Raw genomic sequence first — 15,610 nt, 5'->3', positions numbered from 1 at the left:
CACGCAAATAATCCTGATTGTCACAGCCTGGAATGTGCAAGGGAAATATGGAATAATACAACAGGGAATAAAACGTGCTTGGAAATCTTTGGCTAAAGGTGGATTTATTAACATAATCCTCAATTTAAAAATTATTGGCGGGGTTTTTGAAATTTAAAAAATCGTTGGAGGTCTGACTGTTGAAGCAGTTATTTCCGCCCTCTTTTCATTGGTGGGAAAAACAGACTGTGATTGGTCACCGGAAAACACCAATGAAATTCACCACAGAGCGACCAATCACAAGTACGCTGTCTGCATTCCTCCAGAAGGTATAAGAAGGGCAGATGTGGGAGGAGTTTCTCACTTTTTCTTTGACCGTGTTAATTTTGCAAATGTCTGGAAGAGGAAAAACCGGCGGTAAAGCTCGGGCCAAGGCCAAGTCTCGCTCATCCCGGGCCGGACTGCAGTTCCCTGTGGGCCGTGTTCATAGGCACCTGCGAAAGGGCAACTATGCTCAGCGTGTGGGTGCCGGAGCCCCGGTCTACATGGCTGCTGTGCTCGAGTATCTGACCGCTGAAATCCTGGAGCTGGCCGGCAACGCCGCCCGCGACAACAAGAAGACCCGCATCATCCCCAGACACCTGCAGTTGGCCGTCCGGAACGACGAGGAGCTCAACAGGCTGCTGGGAGGGGTGACCATCGCTCAGGGCGGGGTGCTGCCTAATATCCAGGCGGTGCTGCTGCCCAAGAAAACCAGCACTGCCAGCTCCAAGAGCAAGTAAACCGGACAAGATTCAATCTAATAACCCAAAGGCTCTTTTCAGAGCCACCCACATTATCTTTGAAAGGGCTGGTTACTGTTCTGTTATATGGGTCACAATTATCTCAGACCTAAATTAACATGTTAAATCTTACATTCTACTTTGAAATTCACAGATTTGTCGATTAAGTTATCTATCCACCACTCATCTGACAATCAAATGCTGCCACACCGTAAATGAGTAACAGATACAATTGCTATCCTGTATGAACGAATACTCCCTCACTCACAAGCAGTACCAGTGAGTGAGTGCGTGGTAGGTCTTTTCCTATACTCACCTGTCAATCCCACACTGAGACAGTACCAGAAAGTGACAGATACAGTATCTATCCCATATACAGCAGTGAATCTCACCTTGTCACATAGTACCAGAGTGACAGAGGAATTGTCTATCCCACACTCAATGATCAACCACACTGTTCACGCTGGAATCGGGTGAGCGCGTCCATCTGCTTTTAATGGTTGTTTGGAGTTTTCAGCTTGACCAATAAACTACTTGGCAATGGTTTTAAGCGGAACATAAACACGGTGCTGAGGTATCACTGTCGAATTTAAAATGGTTTCTGCTGATTCATTGTCTCTTGTTGCAGCACTTGCTTTCAGCCAGGAGATGGCACCAACCTCTAATAGTTTGGAGAGTGCGGATTGTGTCCACACATCCAGACCGCCGTGAGTCTGGTGCTGTCCGAGCACGGGGTGGCCAAGAATGCCAGCTCCAAGTAAAACTCCACAATTTACTGACAGAAATATATAAATCACAAAGGGTCCTTTAAGAGCTACCCACAGCCTCTGTGAAGGAGCCGCCAGTTTAATGCACTGATTTCGTCAGTTTATTCATTCTGGCTAACGTCCTGTCAATCTGATGAGGAAATTCTCAGAAAATTAGTGAAACTGCCCCAATTTAACGTCTGTCTCTGGTGAATGTAATAATTATAAATAAAAGTCTTTCTTTTTTGAATTTGGTGGAATGTTTCAAACTTAATTTTAAAATTGATCAATTGAGGCCAATAGTTTATTCTATTAAGGAAATGGGATTCCAATCAAGCGACCAATCCTGTAGCCTCAGATTACAGCGGGATCCGACAGTTAGACCTAGAGACATTACAGTCCATCCAATGACTTTACATAAACCCTTGAATTTCACAATCCCCGACAGTATCTGTGCAGGAAGCAAACTTCAGACGGAGAATAATCTCACAAGTTGGCCTCTTGTCATAGAAGCTCGGTTTAACCTATTGTGAGGTGGAAAGCTCCGGTTCCCCGTCACACCATCTGTCTGATATATAAAAGCTGAATGGAAACAGAACACTGAGCGCATGGACACCCAGGAAGACTAAAAGAGCATTTCACTGTGAGGGGAGAATACGGGGTCCGGGTTAAAGATTCACATGTAACCCCATAATAATGCTTATAATTCTGACGCTATTCCTCACCCCAATATATCCCCGCTCCCGGTCCCAGGTCGCTGCTCTCTCTGTGATGAGGTGGGGGGTTCTAAGAAGAGCCTTTGTTTTGTGCCCTGGATGTTGTCACTAAGCACTTTACGGTGGCGCTTGGCTCCGTCTTTTCCCAGTCCTTTGCCTCCTTTACCTCTTCCAGACATGACGATTCCTCACAGGAATATAAACTAAATGATAAACACTCGCCGTCCTGATGAATTTATGAAGCCAGCCCGGCTCGGGTCGAGAAAGGCAGAGTGTGAGAGAGGCTGGGAGGAGACAGGATCAGAGTGACAGACAGAGCAGAGACAGCGTCCTCTGAGCTTCAGCTCCGCCTCCAGCTGTCACGGTTCAGCACTGAAATAGTTTAATAGTTTTATGCTCCTCCCCCTCTCCCCGCACAGTGTTTAAAGCGACAGGAAGGGCCCATGCGAGCTCCCCTCCCCCAGCTCTGCCAGCGGGGGCCGTTTCCTCTGTGCTCGGCTGATGATCGCTGAACACATCAGGGAGCGGAGATATCACGGGCCCGAGTAAGGGAGCAAACAGCAGCCTCCTCACAGCAGCACATCGCCTTGGGACTGTGTCCGCAGATGGGCTTTGAGACGGGGCAAGTTCAGCGGAAACCGGGGACTGTTTGAAAGAGGCAGAGTGGGGCGGGAACAATTTCCGGAACATTGAGTGAGTGGGGAAACGGAGAGGCCATTCTCGGGCTGTGATTGTCCAGTGTACGGTAACATAGAAAGTAAATCACTTCGCTTTTTCAAATCATTATTGCTTTCTTTCCCCAAATCAGTATTGGATGTTCCTGATTCAGTTCCAAACTCACCGCGTCTGTTGTTGTTGGACAGTGAACAGTGGAAGCACAGCCTGGCATTGAGGATGTGGGCAGTTTCACAAAATGCAACTATTGCAGGCAGCAGGAGAGAAATGTGAAAGGACACAATTCAAAAATCGGTTAATTACTTTCGATGCGTTGAGTTCTCCAGAAAAGTGCTGCTGGTGATCGGGAGATACATCGCAGCTCTCTCAGATACATCAGCATCCGGGTTCCGTGACATTCTGTTAACTACATAGGCCCTCAACTCGGTTTCAATAGACTGAAAGCAATTGCTTGTACAGTCCAGCTACCTGTGGTTATATTCCAGGAAGCCATTCTGTATTGTACAGGTAGTCCCATTGGAATGGGAGATTAAACCCTGCACTGTGCAATCGGGTGGTCCCATTCATGATCCAGTGCTGGGTTTGGGTTGTGTCTGGATGCTGATAACTTACTGTAGAACCGTCCTACACACCTGGTGTGGAGATTCTGAGTGCCGCTGTACTGCAGTGAGGTCAGGCAATGACACGGTTTGTATTGCGGTTTCGTCGCTTCAGATAATTTACTTCATTATAAACAGACACCTTAATTATAACTGTATTTTTATATTCTCCCGGAACCTGTCGTTATCTTTTAACTAATATTGTTCTCGTATTATTATTCTCATAGCAAAATATTTCAATGAGTCAGAACAAACGTGGTTTGTCATCGACCCGGAACACAAGGAACAGTGCAGGCAGCTCCCCCTCACTCACAGTAAGTACATTATCGGTCACAGAGCGCAGAGACACAGAACTGGCCTCAGTCCTAATATCACAGGCAACAGAAACAGTCAGTCCCACAGTGACCGGAATCCCCCCTTTCACGTTATGAATTCCCCTGTCATTTGCAGCAGTCGAATAAGATGTTGTTTCAATGACAAATCAAATCGCACTGAGAGGCAGATCCATTTTCACGCCCTTACACACACACGAAGGGATAGACAATGACACGGTGTCAATCCACGCTGCTGGCTGTACAGGGATTATCAAACCCAACAACTAACGGACAAGATTAGAGAATCAGTGGTAATGGACTGAACCACACCTCCTCCTGAGACAGTCACTGATAATCTCAAACTAGCACTGGCCTACACAAGGCGGATTAGGAATGAAATCCAACAGTCACACAGAGCAGGTACAGTAGAGTACAAGAGACTGCCAATTACATAAGAATTTTAACACACACACATACCAGTCTAACAGGTAAATAATCAATCCCACACTCACAAACATTAGGAGAACTGACAGTTACAGAATAAACCCCACACTCGCAAAAGAGACAGACAGGTACAAATAAAATCCACAATCACACCAGAAACTGACAGGTACAGACAAAACACTACATTCATATACTAGGAATTGAGTTAGAGTAAAATCCACACACACATCCTAGAGACCGATAGCTATAGTGTAAAACTCACACTCACATACTAGGTTGAAAGCTATAGATAAAATCAACACTCATTTAAAAGAGACTGACAGATACAGAGTGAAACTCGCACTCACATCCCAGAGAGTGACAGGTACAGGGGGAAACCAACACGCACAAGCATAGACTGGCAGATACAGGCTAAACTCCACAATCCCATCCCAGAAACTGTCAGTGACTGATTAAAACCCTTAATCATATAACAGGAACTGACAGGGACAGCATAAAACCCCACTCACGTACTAGAAACTGACATTTACAGAGATCACACCACACTCACATACAAGAGACAGAAAGGTACGGAGTGAAATCCACACTTGCACACCAGAAGCTGACAGATACAGAATAACATCCCAGAGACTGACAGGTACAGAGTAAAGCCCACACTCACACTCCAGACTCTGAACGATGAAGAGGAAAACAAAACTCAGGCACCAGAGAATAACAGATACAGATTAATGCCATTACTCACAAACCAGTGACTTACAGGTGCAGTTTAAATTCCACACTCCCATCCCAGAAACTGTCAGGTACTGAATAAAATCCTTACTCTTACAGCAGAAATTGACAGGTACAGCGACAAACCCACACTCACATGCCAGAGACTGTAAGATACAGAGTGAAACTCACACTCACAAACCAGAGACTGTGAGATACAGAGTGAAACTCACACTCACATACCAGAGACTGTGAGATACAGAGTGAAACTCACACTCACATACCAGAAAATGCAGGTGCAGAATACATCCAAGATTTGCATAACAGAAACTGAAGGTAGTGAAATGCAACACATTCCAGAGATTGACAGTTTAAAAAAAAAAATCCACACTCACATCCCAGAGATTGTCAGGAATAGAGTAAAATCCTCAATCATAGAACAGAAACTGACAGATACATATTACAACACACTCACATATACCAGAAACCACAGGTACAAAATAAAGCACATATTCACATACCAGATTCTGGCTGTTACAAAGAAAAATGCACACACACATCCCAGAGACAGAGCTGCACAGAGTGAAACACACACACACGTGGCAGAAACTGAATATTACAGTCAAAAACCCACACTCACATCCCATAGATATAAAAATTAGAAGCAGGAGTAGGCCATATGGCCCCTCAAGCATCACAGTCACAGAATAAAGCCACTCTCACACACTAGAGATTGTCAGAGCACGCTTCCATGCCAGAAATTGACAGGTAAAGATTAAAGCCTGGCACTCGTAAAGCAGAATCTGACAGATAGAGTAAAACCCACCCGCGCACACCAAAGACTAACAGATACAGAATAAAACCCCCACACACATCCACGAGTATGACAGATACAGAGTAAAACCCCCACACACAACCCCGATTATGATATATATATATATATATATGAGTAAAACCCACACACACATCATAGAGTATAACAATTTATAGAGCACAACTCACGTCCCAGAGACAGATACAGAATAAAACGCTCACTCACACACCAAAGACTGAGAGATACACAGTAAGTCCCACATTCACATACCAGAGACTAACAGATACAGAGTAAAACTCATACTCACATCCCAGAAACTAACAGGCACTGATCAAATCCACACATACAACAAAAACTGAAAAGTTCATAATACAAACCACTTGCACATACAAGAAATCAAGAAGTACAGAATAAAGCCCGTCCCCACAATCCAGACACTGACAGGTACAAAGAAAAATGCACACACAGATACCAGAAACTGATAGAGACAGAATAATCTCACACTCACACACCTGTGACTGACTGATACATAATAAACCCACACTCACATACCAGAAGCTGACAGGTACATAATAAAACACACCTTTGCATAGCAGAAAAAGAAGATTGTGAAAAAGACACTCACAAAGCAGAGACTGACAGTTAAAGATGAAAACCCACACTCACGAACCAGAAAATTACAGATTCGGAGTGAACCCTTTCTTCCATAGCAGAAATTGACAGGGAGAAAGCAAAACTCACACTCATGTATCGGAAATGGATTTGAACTGAATAAAACCAGTACTACCATACCAGAGATCGATGGGTATAGAATAGAACCCACATTTACAAACCAGAGACTGTTTGATGCAGAGTAAAACTCACAATCACAAATCAGAAACAGCCAGTTATAGCATAAAACCCACACTCACACTTCAGACGCTGATAGATAGAGAATAAAAAATGCATTCAAATACGATAGACAGACAGACACAGACTAAAACCCACATTCACAAACCAAAGACTCACAGAAACAGAACAAAACCCACTCTCAGAACAGAAATTAAAAGATGCAGAATAAAACCCACACTCACATATCAGAGACTGACTGCTGGAGTAAAAAACAAAATTCACATATAAGAAACTGACAGTTACAGAGTAAAACACACATTCACGTACCAGAGACTGGCAGGTTCAGGTTGAATCACACACTGACACAGAATATCAGAGTGTGACAGACACAGAATGAGTCCCACACACATGCAATACCAGAAAATGATCGAAACACAATGAATTCCACACTGACACCGATTATTAAAGACTGACTGGTACAGAATGATTCTCACTCTCACAAAAAGCACTAGAGACTGACAGACACAGAATTAATCTAATTCCAAGATAGGCCACAAGAGACTGATATATATAGCATATATAAATAGAAACATAGAAGATAGGAGCAGGAGTAGGCCATTCGGCCCATCGAGCCTGCTCCGCCATTCAATGCGATCATGGCTGATCATTCAAGTTCAGTACCCGGTCCCTGCTTTCTCCCCATACCCCTTGATCCCTTTTGCCTTAAGAAATATATCCAACTCCTTCTTGAATATATTTAATGTATTGGCCTCTACTGCCTTCTGTGGTAGAGAATTCCACAGGTTCACCACTCTCTGGGTGTAGAAATTCCTCCTCATTTCTGTCCTAAAAGGCCTACCCCTTATCCTTAGACTGTGACCCCTGGTTCTGAACTCCCCGATCATCAGGAACATCCACCCTGCATCTCGTCTGTCCAGTCCTGTCAGAATTTTATAAGTTTCAATGAGATCCCCTCTGATTCTTCTAAACTCCAGCGAATAGAAGCCCAATCGACCCAATCTCTCCTCATATGTCATTCCTGCCATCCCAGGTATTAGCCTGGTGAATCTTTGCTGAACTCCTTCCATGGCAAGAACATCCTACCTCAGATAAGGTGACCAAAACTGCACACAATACTCAAGATGTGGTCTCACCAAGCCCTGTACAACTGCAGCAAGACATCCTTGTTCCTGTACTCAATCCCTCTCGCTATGAAGGCAAACATACCATTTGCCTTCTTAACCGCCTGCTGCCGCTGCATGCTTACCTTCAGCGACTGGTGCACAAGGACACCCAGGTCTCGTTGCACTTCCGCTTCTCCCAATCTATTGCCATTCAGGTAATAATCTGCCTTCCTGTTTTTGCCACCAAAGTGGATAACCTCACATTTATCCACATTATATTGCATCTGCCATGCTTCTGTCCAATCACCCAACCTGTACAAATCATCCTGTATTATCTTGGCATCCTCCTCACAGCACACACGCCCACCCAGCTTTGTGTCATCTGCAAATTTGGAGATATTACATCTAGTTCCCTTGTCTAGATCATTAATATATATTGTGAATAGCTGGGGTCCAAGGACCGATCCCTGCATTACCCCACTAGTCACTGCCTGCCACTCGTTTATTCCAGCTCTTTGCTTTCTATCTGCCAACCAGTTCGCTATCCAAGTCAATACCTTGCCCCCAATCCCATGTGCCTTAATTTTACATGATAATCTCTTATGTGGGACCTTATCGAAAGCCTTTTGAAAGTCCAAATACACCACATCCACTGGTTCTCCCTTACCTATTTTACTAGTTACATCCTCAAAAAATTCCAGTAGATTAGTCAAGCACGATTTACCTTTTGTAAATCCATGTTGACTTTGTCCGATCCTGTCACTGTTTTCCAAGTGCTCTGCTATTACATCCTTTATAATGGACTCTAGCATTTTCCCCAATACCGATGTCAGGCTTACTGGTCTGTAATTCCCCATTTTCTCTCTACCACCTTTTTTGAATAGCGGTGTAACATTAGCTACCCTCCAATTCATGGGTACTGTTCCAGATTCCATCGAATGTTGGAAGATAATCAACAATGCATCTACTATTTCTAGGGCCCCTTCCTTAAGTACCCTAGGATGTAGATTATCAGGCCCTGGGGATTTATCGGCCTTCAATCCCATCAATTTCCCTAACACCATTTCCCTACAAATACTGATTTCTTTCAGGTCCTCCCTTCCATCAGATCCTATGTTCCCCGACATCTCTGGAAGGTTATTTGTGTCCTCCTTTGTGAAGACAGAACCAAAATATGTATTTAATTGATCTGCCATTTCTTTGTTCCCCATTATAAATTCTCCTGATTCTGACTGCAAGGGACCTACGCTTGACTTCACCAATCTTTTTCTCTTCACATATCTATAAAAGCTTTTACAGTCAGTTTTTATGTTCCCTGCAAGCTTATTCTCATATTCTGTTTTCCCTTTCTTAATTAATCCCTTTATCCTCCTTTGTTGAATCCTAAACTGTGCCCAATCCTCTGGTTTACTGCTTTTTCTGGCCAATTTATATGTCCTCTCCTTGGATCTTATGCTTTCCCTAATTTCCCTCGTTAGCCACGGTTGAGTCACCGTTTTTGTTTTATTATTATGCCAAGCGGGGATGAACAAACTCTGTAGTTCATCCATGCGGTCTTTGAATGTTTGCCATTGCCTATCCACCGTTAACCCTTGGAGTGACATTCCCCAATCAATCCTACCCAACTCGTGCCTCAGACCATCGTAGTTTCCTTTATTTAAATTCAGGACCCTAGTCTCTGAGTCAAATCTCAGTCTTACAATCAGTTTCAGAGATTGACACATACATAATGACTCCCACATTCACACACAGTACCAGAGACGGACAGATACCGAAATAGTTTAACTGTCACACACAGTATCAGAGATAGATATATAAAGAATGAATCCCACACTTTCATACAACACCAGAGACTGACAGATACTGATTAAATCTAATTCTCACATACAGAATCATAGACTGACAATGAAAGAATGAATCTCACACTATCTCAGAGAATCAGAGACAGACAGGTACAGAATGAATCCCACACTCATATACAGTACCAGAAAATAGAGAAAAAAATGAATCCCACTCTGATGCAGAGTATTAAATACTGATTGCTAAATAGTGAATCTCACTTTCAAACATAATACCAGAGACTGACAGATACAGAATGAACCTCCCTGTTATATAGAGTATCAGAGACTGATTAATACAGAAACAATCCATACTGACACAGATTATCAAAAACTGACAGGTACAGAATAAATCTCACACTCACATACGGTGTCAGAGATTGACATATACACAGAATTAATCTCACACTCACTGACAGTATCTGATAGTGACAGAGACAGAATTAATCTCTCACATACAGTATCAGTGACTGACAGATACACAGAATAAATCTCACACTCTGATACAGTACCAGATAGTGACAGAGACAACATTAATCTAACTCTCACATACAGTATCAGAGACTGACAGTTAGAGAATAAATCCTAAACTCACATGCCATACCAGGGACTGTCTGATATAATATAAATCTCAAACTCACATACAGTATCACAGATTGGCAGAGAAAGATAAAGAATCTCACACTGACACAGATTATGAGACGGTGACAGCCCCAGGATTAATACAAACTCATACAAAGTACCTGCAATTGATAGAGACAAACTTAACACCATATTGAAGACTGATTGGTGCAGAATGAATCTCACTCTCTCATACAATACCAGAGATTGACAGATATATAATTACTCTAACACACACATACAGAACAGAGGCTGACAGACAGAGAATGAATCTTACAGTAAAACAGAGAATCAGAGGGCCTGGCAGATACTGAATGAGTACAATTAATTTACAGATAGATGCAGTCCCACACTCACATACAGTACCAGATACTAGCAGAAATTGAATGAATATCAAACTAACATCAAGTACCAGAGACTGGTAGATGCAGTAAGAATCACACTTTCATAAACCAAGTGCGTAGCAGATTCATGCAAAATTCTTCTCTGAAAGACAGTATGAGAGATACACTGATTCAGAACTAATGTGACACTAGAATACAGTACCAGAGACTGACAGATACAGAATGAATCTCCGACTCGCACACCATCCCAGTGACTGACAGATGCAGAATGAATCTTAGACACTCACATCCCAATGACAGACAGATACAGAATTAATATCACACACACGTACATTACCAGAGAATGACAGATTCCGAATGAATCGCAACACTGACACACGGTATCAGAGTCTGACGGATGCAGATGGAAGCCAGCACTGACACATGGTATCAGTGCCGAACAGGAAATGAATGGATCCCACACTCACATACTGTAACAGGGACTGAGGTTGCGAATGATTCCCACAATTACATAAATCACCAGAGACTGAGTGATACAGAACTATTCCCCCCACACACACACAGTACTGGAGACTGGCAGATACTGAACTAATGTGGCGGGGACCACACTGCAAGGCGTGTATATAGTGCACAGTTTGGAGGAAGTACATCTAAATTGCTGTCCCGTCTGAAAAGCTGTGCTTGGGGCATTGCATAATGGTCTCCCTCTGATCTTGGGATGACCTTTCTGACTGCAGTGGGCGTGCTGGTGGCAAACACGCAATCTGATTGGATAATTAAAGAAGCCAATCAGAGAGATGCAGAACAATGGAATTGACATCATTCCTAACCAGCCAATCATAATCATTGCCTTCACCCATCCCTCATTAGCATAGGGCTGTGGGGTTGTCTTTATATTCAGAGCGCGGAGCGGGATTGCGTCATTTTGTGTCTGAAATCGAGTTTGAGAATGGTTGATGAAAAAAAAGTGGCCAAGAAAACCGTCACTAAACCGGCAGCGAAGGGCGGCAAGAAGCGCAGAAAGTCGAGGAAGGAGAATTACTCCATCTAAATCTAGAAAGTGATGAAGCAGGTTCACCCCGACACCGGCATCTCTTCCAAGGCAAATGGGTGTAATGAACTCGTTTGTGAATGATATTTTCGAGCGCATCGCGGGTGAGGCTTCCCGCCTGGCCCATTACAACAAGCGGCACACCATCAGCTCCCGGGAGATCCAGACCGCCGTGCGCCTGCTGCTGCCCGGGGAGCTGGCCAAGCACGCAGTGTCGGAAGGGACAAAGGCGGTGACCAAATACACCAGCTCCAAGTAAAACTCCACGCTGTCCTGAAATAACAAAACCAAAACACAACGGCTCTTTTAAGAGTCACCCACAATCTCTCTGAAAGAGCTACACAAACGCATCTCCCTTCAGACTCAATTTAGTGTAATTATTTCCTTAACAAGTGTGTTTGAGAACGTTTGAAGTGCCAGGTTTAGATTTAATTCAGAATTTTCAGATAAGCAGTTTCACTGGCCGGATCGACCTTTGTGTCGCTGTTGCATTTCCCGCCCAGTAAACTGCAAACACGGCCCCTGATCACTCTTTCCCTTTGCTCTCAGACCCGCTCACTTGAAGTGCCTGCAGATGAATTAAAAGCTTGTTTTCCGGATGAGACTGATTCCAGTCACCTCAATCTCTGTAAAAACATTTTGAATTTTTTTTAATGCCAGTAGCGGGTCAATCATTTTATTAACCCGAGAATTCCTGCAGTGTAACAACTCAGAATAGGGTTTCTTACAGACCTGACGGGGAGCAGATTGAACGTTCTGTCCCTCTTCTCTTTTCACAGCAGCACTCACTGGAAGCAGCGCCTGTGCAAAGGATCGATCGATAATCTGTGAAACCTCACTTTTACAACGATTGAGCTGGAATGTGTCCCGTTACAGAATCAATTGATTCCGGCCCGTTCGAGTTTTAAACTGAACCAGAAATTTATCCTGATTATAACAGCCTGGAATTTGCACGGAAGAGATGGAATGAGACAAAAGGAATTGTTCGGAACTCTTCGGCTAATAGTGAATTTATTAACTTACTTTGCTCGTTTAGAAAAATATTGGCGAGCTTCTTGAAATTAAAAAATCGTTGGCGGTCTGACTGTTGAGAACAGTTATTTCCGTTCTCGTTTCTTGGGGGGGGGGGGTACATAGACTCATTGGTCCCTGGAAAGCACCAATGAAATCCACCACAGAGCAACCAATCACAAGTTCGCTGCCTGCATTCCTCCAGACGGTATAAGAAGGGCAGATGTGGGAGGAGTTTCTCATTCTTTCTCTGACCGTGTTGATTGTGGAAATGTCTGGAAGAGGAAAAACCGGCGGTAAAGCTCGGGCCAAGGCCAAGTCTCGCTCATCCCGGGCCGGACTGCAGTTCCCTGTGGGCCGTGTTCACAGGCACCTGCGAAAGGGCAACTACGCTCAGCGTGTGGGTGCCGGAGCCCCGGTGTACATGGCTGCTGTGCTCGAGTATCTGACCGCTGAAATCCTGGAGCTGGCCGGCAACGCGGCCCGCGACAACAAGAAGACCCGCATCATCCCCAGACACCTGCAGCTGGCCATCCGCAACGACGAGGAGCTCAACAAGTTGCTGGGAAAGGTGACCATCGCTCAGGGCGGGGTGCTGCCTAATATCCAGGCGGTGCTGCTGCCCAAGAAAACCAGCACTGCCAGCTCCAAGAGCAAGTAAAGCGAACAAGATTCAATCTAATAACCCAAAGGCTCTTTTCAGAGCCACCCACTTTATCTGGGAAAGGGTTGCTTACTATTTAGCCATTTTCAGTTATAAACAGGACACTCTGTCGAACATATAGAAATCTAGATCCACAAACACTGCAGCGGGCTTGCTGTTAGCGAATATTCAGATCAGTGATTCAATATAGAGAAGGTCTCTCTTCAGAGAAAAACAAAACACGGAACCCTAACCTGAGACCGGCACTCAATGAACACGTTGCAGGGAGAGCCGAATATGAACGGATGTTTAGAACCGAGTATAAAGTGAGAGCGCGGTTGTTGGGCTTATCGCTCCTCATTGGGACAATAATTCCATAGGGCGAAATATATACATCCGGAACCATACAAACATTTCCCCTTTTAATTGGCAGACAAAATCGAACCAGAATTGCAGCTCTGGTTAATTTAAAATATTCCAAATAGTAACTAAAGTTCCCACCTGTCCCCACATTCAGAGCTGGTTTTAAAGGTGAGATTCAGACTTCAGGCACCTCGTTCTCTCTCTCGGATCTATCCCGGTATGTCGAGTTGGATCAATTTACTATCAGAACTGACCGTTATAGTTTCCGACTCACACTGGGCGAGTTGATTCAGTCTACTGGGCAGCTCACTCACATTTCAACCTAGATCATAAACGCACCGTCAGATATTCAATGCCCAAGTTTATAAATCCCCAGTTAAGGTAACACCACACGACCTGCACGGTGTGTGCACAGCCCAATCTGATTGGCAGAGATCGCAGCTATTTTCTTTGCTGATTTGGTGGCTCTTAAAAGAGCCGTTGTTGTATTTGGTGCTATAGTCTGGAGCCGGGTAGGGTGAGTTTAGGCGCGCTCCCCGCGGATGCGGCGGGCCAGCTGGATGTCTTTGGGCATGATGGTGACTCGCTTGGCATGGATGGCGCACAGATTGGTGTCCTCAAAGAGCCCCACCAGGTAAGCCTCGCTGGCCTCCTGCAGGGCCATGACGGCCGAGCCCTGGAAGCGCAGGTCGGTCTTGAAGTCCTGAGCGATCTCCCGCACCAGGCGCTGGAAGGGCAGTTTGCGGATCAGCAGCTCGGTGGATTTCTGGTAGCGGCGGATCTCCCTCAGAGCCACAGTGCCAGGTCTGTAGCGATGGGGTTTCTTCACTCCGCCCGTGGCTGGAGCGCTCTTCCGGGCCGCTTTGGTCGCCAGCTGTTTGCGAGGAGCTTTCCCTCCGGTCGATTTGCGCGCTGTCTGCTTGGTCCTAGCCATTTTCTGAGCAGATCTCAGCACAATCTGGAACACAGGGACTGTGAATACGGAGTCTGCTGTGTGTCCGCCTTGTTATACTCAGTGAGTGACCGCCCCGAGCACTGATTGGCTGGAGACCGGCGCCCAGCCGTTTTAAACCCAACTCTGACCAATCAATGAAACGCTGGAAAGCCAGGCCCCGATTGGCTGAGCTGGGATTAATCGCCCATTTCAAAAAGACGGCCAGCTTTAGTGCAGGAAATAACCGTTTTGAAACAAATAGATTTAATTATGCACGTATTGAAAGGACCATTGCGAGAATCATTTTAAATGTAACTTGCTGGGCTTGGTGCTTTAGGGCCCTTCCCATTGCCCGCAGTCTGGGCTGTTGATGCTGACAGGAGCGGGGAAAGGGACCCGCGCCAATCTCCCGCTCTTCCACTCGATTCCTCTCACCTCTCCTCTCCAGCCCATTCAGAATTTCCCTCCCCCGTCCCATTGTGACGTTAGCCGCCGCTTTCAGGGGAGAGGATCAGAATTCAGTCGCTTCTCTCTGTCCCCGTGGAGCCTGTGAGAAGGGCTTGGCCAATAATCTGTCATTCGGGAACTGTGCAGTGAGCGATCTGATGCCCGGCACATTTTAGATTGCTGAATGGAGACTTATTGCCGCCGGTTACAGATAAGAGGCTGACAAATTAAACCTGTTCGTAGAACAGCGCCAGGAATTACTGACGGTGAACGCAGAATAACAGAACAAAACGACAGAGATTTTAAAATCGTTCCCTTGAAATTAGACTTTAGATTAATTCGCTTCTTTCCGGCACTGGAATTGGCGGGCTTTTTCTAAAACAAAAAAAATCAAACTATTCGGCTGGTCGACAATTTCAACCAATGACGTGCTTACTTTCTAATCTGTGGCTCTGTGATTGGTTAAGAAATGGGTTTGTGAAGCGGATCCCCAATCAAAAATAAGGTCGGGTTAGAGCGGCTCAAACTGCGGTAATTTCAGGTCCCCGAATGTTTGAACTGAAATTTCACAATTTCACAAACCCTGTCAGTATCAGTGCCGGACACCACCGTCTGGCTGCAAATAA

The 15,610-nt window shown here is 44.9% G+C and overlaps 2 protein-coding genes across 2 annotated transcripts; both read left to right on the top strand.

The window, feature by feature from the left end:
* Nucleotides 1-360: 360 nt before the first annotated feature.
* LOC147098342 (histone H2A-like) lies at nt 361-812 on the top strand. The gene has a single exon (XM_085970004.1). It carries the CDS (start codon nt 372-374, stop codon nt 759-761), a length of 390 nt encoding a protein of 129 aa, XP_085826130.1. The 5' UTR covers nt 361-371; the 3' UTR covers nt 762-812.
* Nucleotides 813-12,820: 12,008 nt separating this feature from the next.
* LOC147098341 (histone H2A type 2-C-like) lies at nt 12,821-13,310 on the top strand. The gene has a single exon (XM_085970003.1). The coding sequence runs from the start codon at nt 12,821-12,823 to the stop codon at nt 13,256-13,258; it is 438 nt and encodes a 145-aa protein (XP_085826129.1). The 3' UTR covers nt 13,259-13,310.
* The last annotated feature ends 2,300 nt before the right edge of the window (nt 13,311-15,610 follow it).

This window comes from Somniosus microcephalus, chromosome 29 (assembly GCF_052327205.1).
Source record: "Somniosus microcephalus isolate GS21.2 chromosome 29, FLI_Smic_1.0, whole genome shotgun sequence".
NCBI lineage: Eukaryota > Metazoa > Chordata > Chondrichthyes > Squaliformes > Somniosidae > Somniosus > Somniosus microcephalus.
The sequence above is the reverse complement of the archived record's forward strand: the minus strand, read 5'-3'. Positions and strand labels throughout refer to the sequence as shown.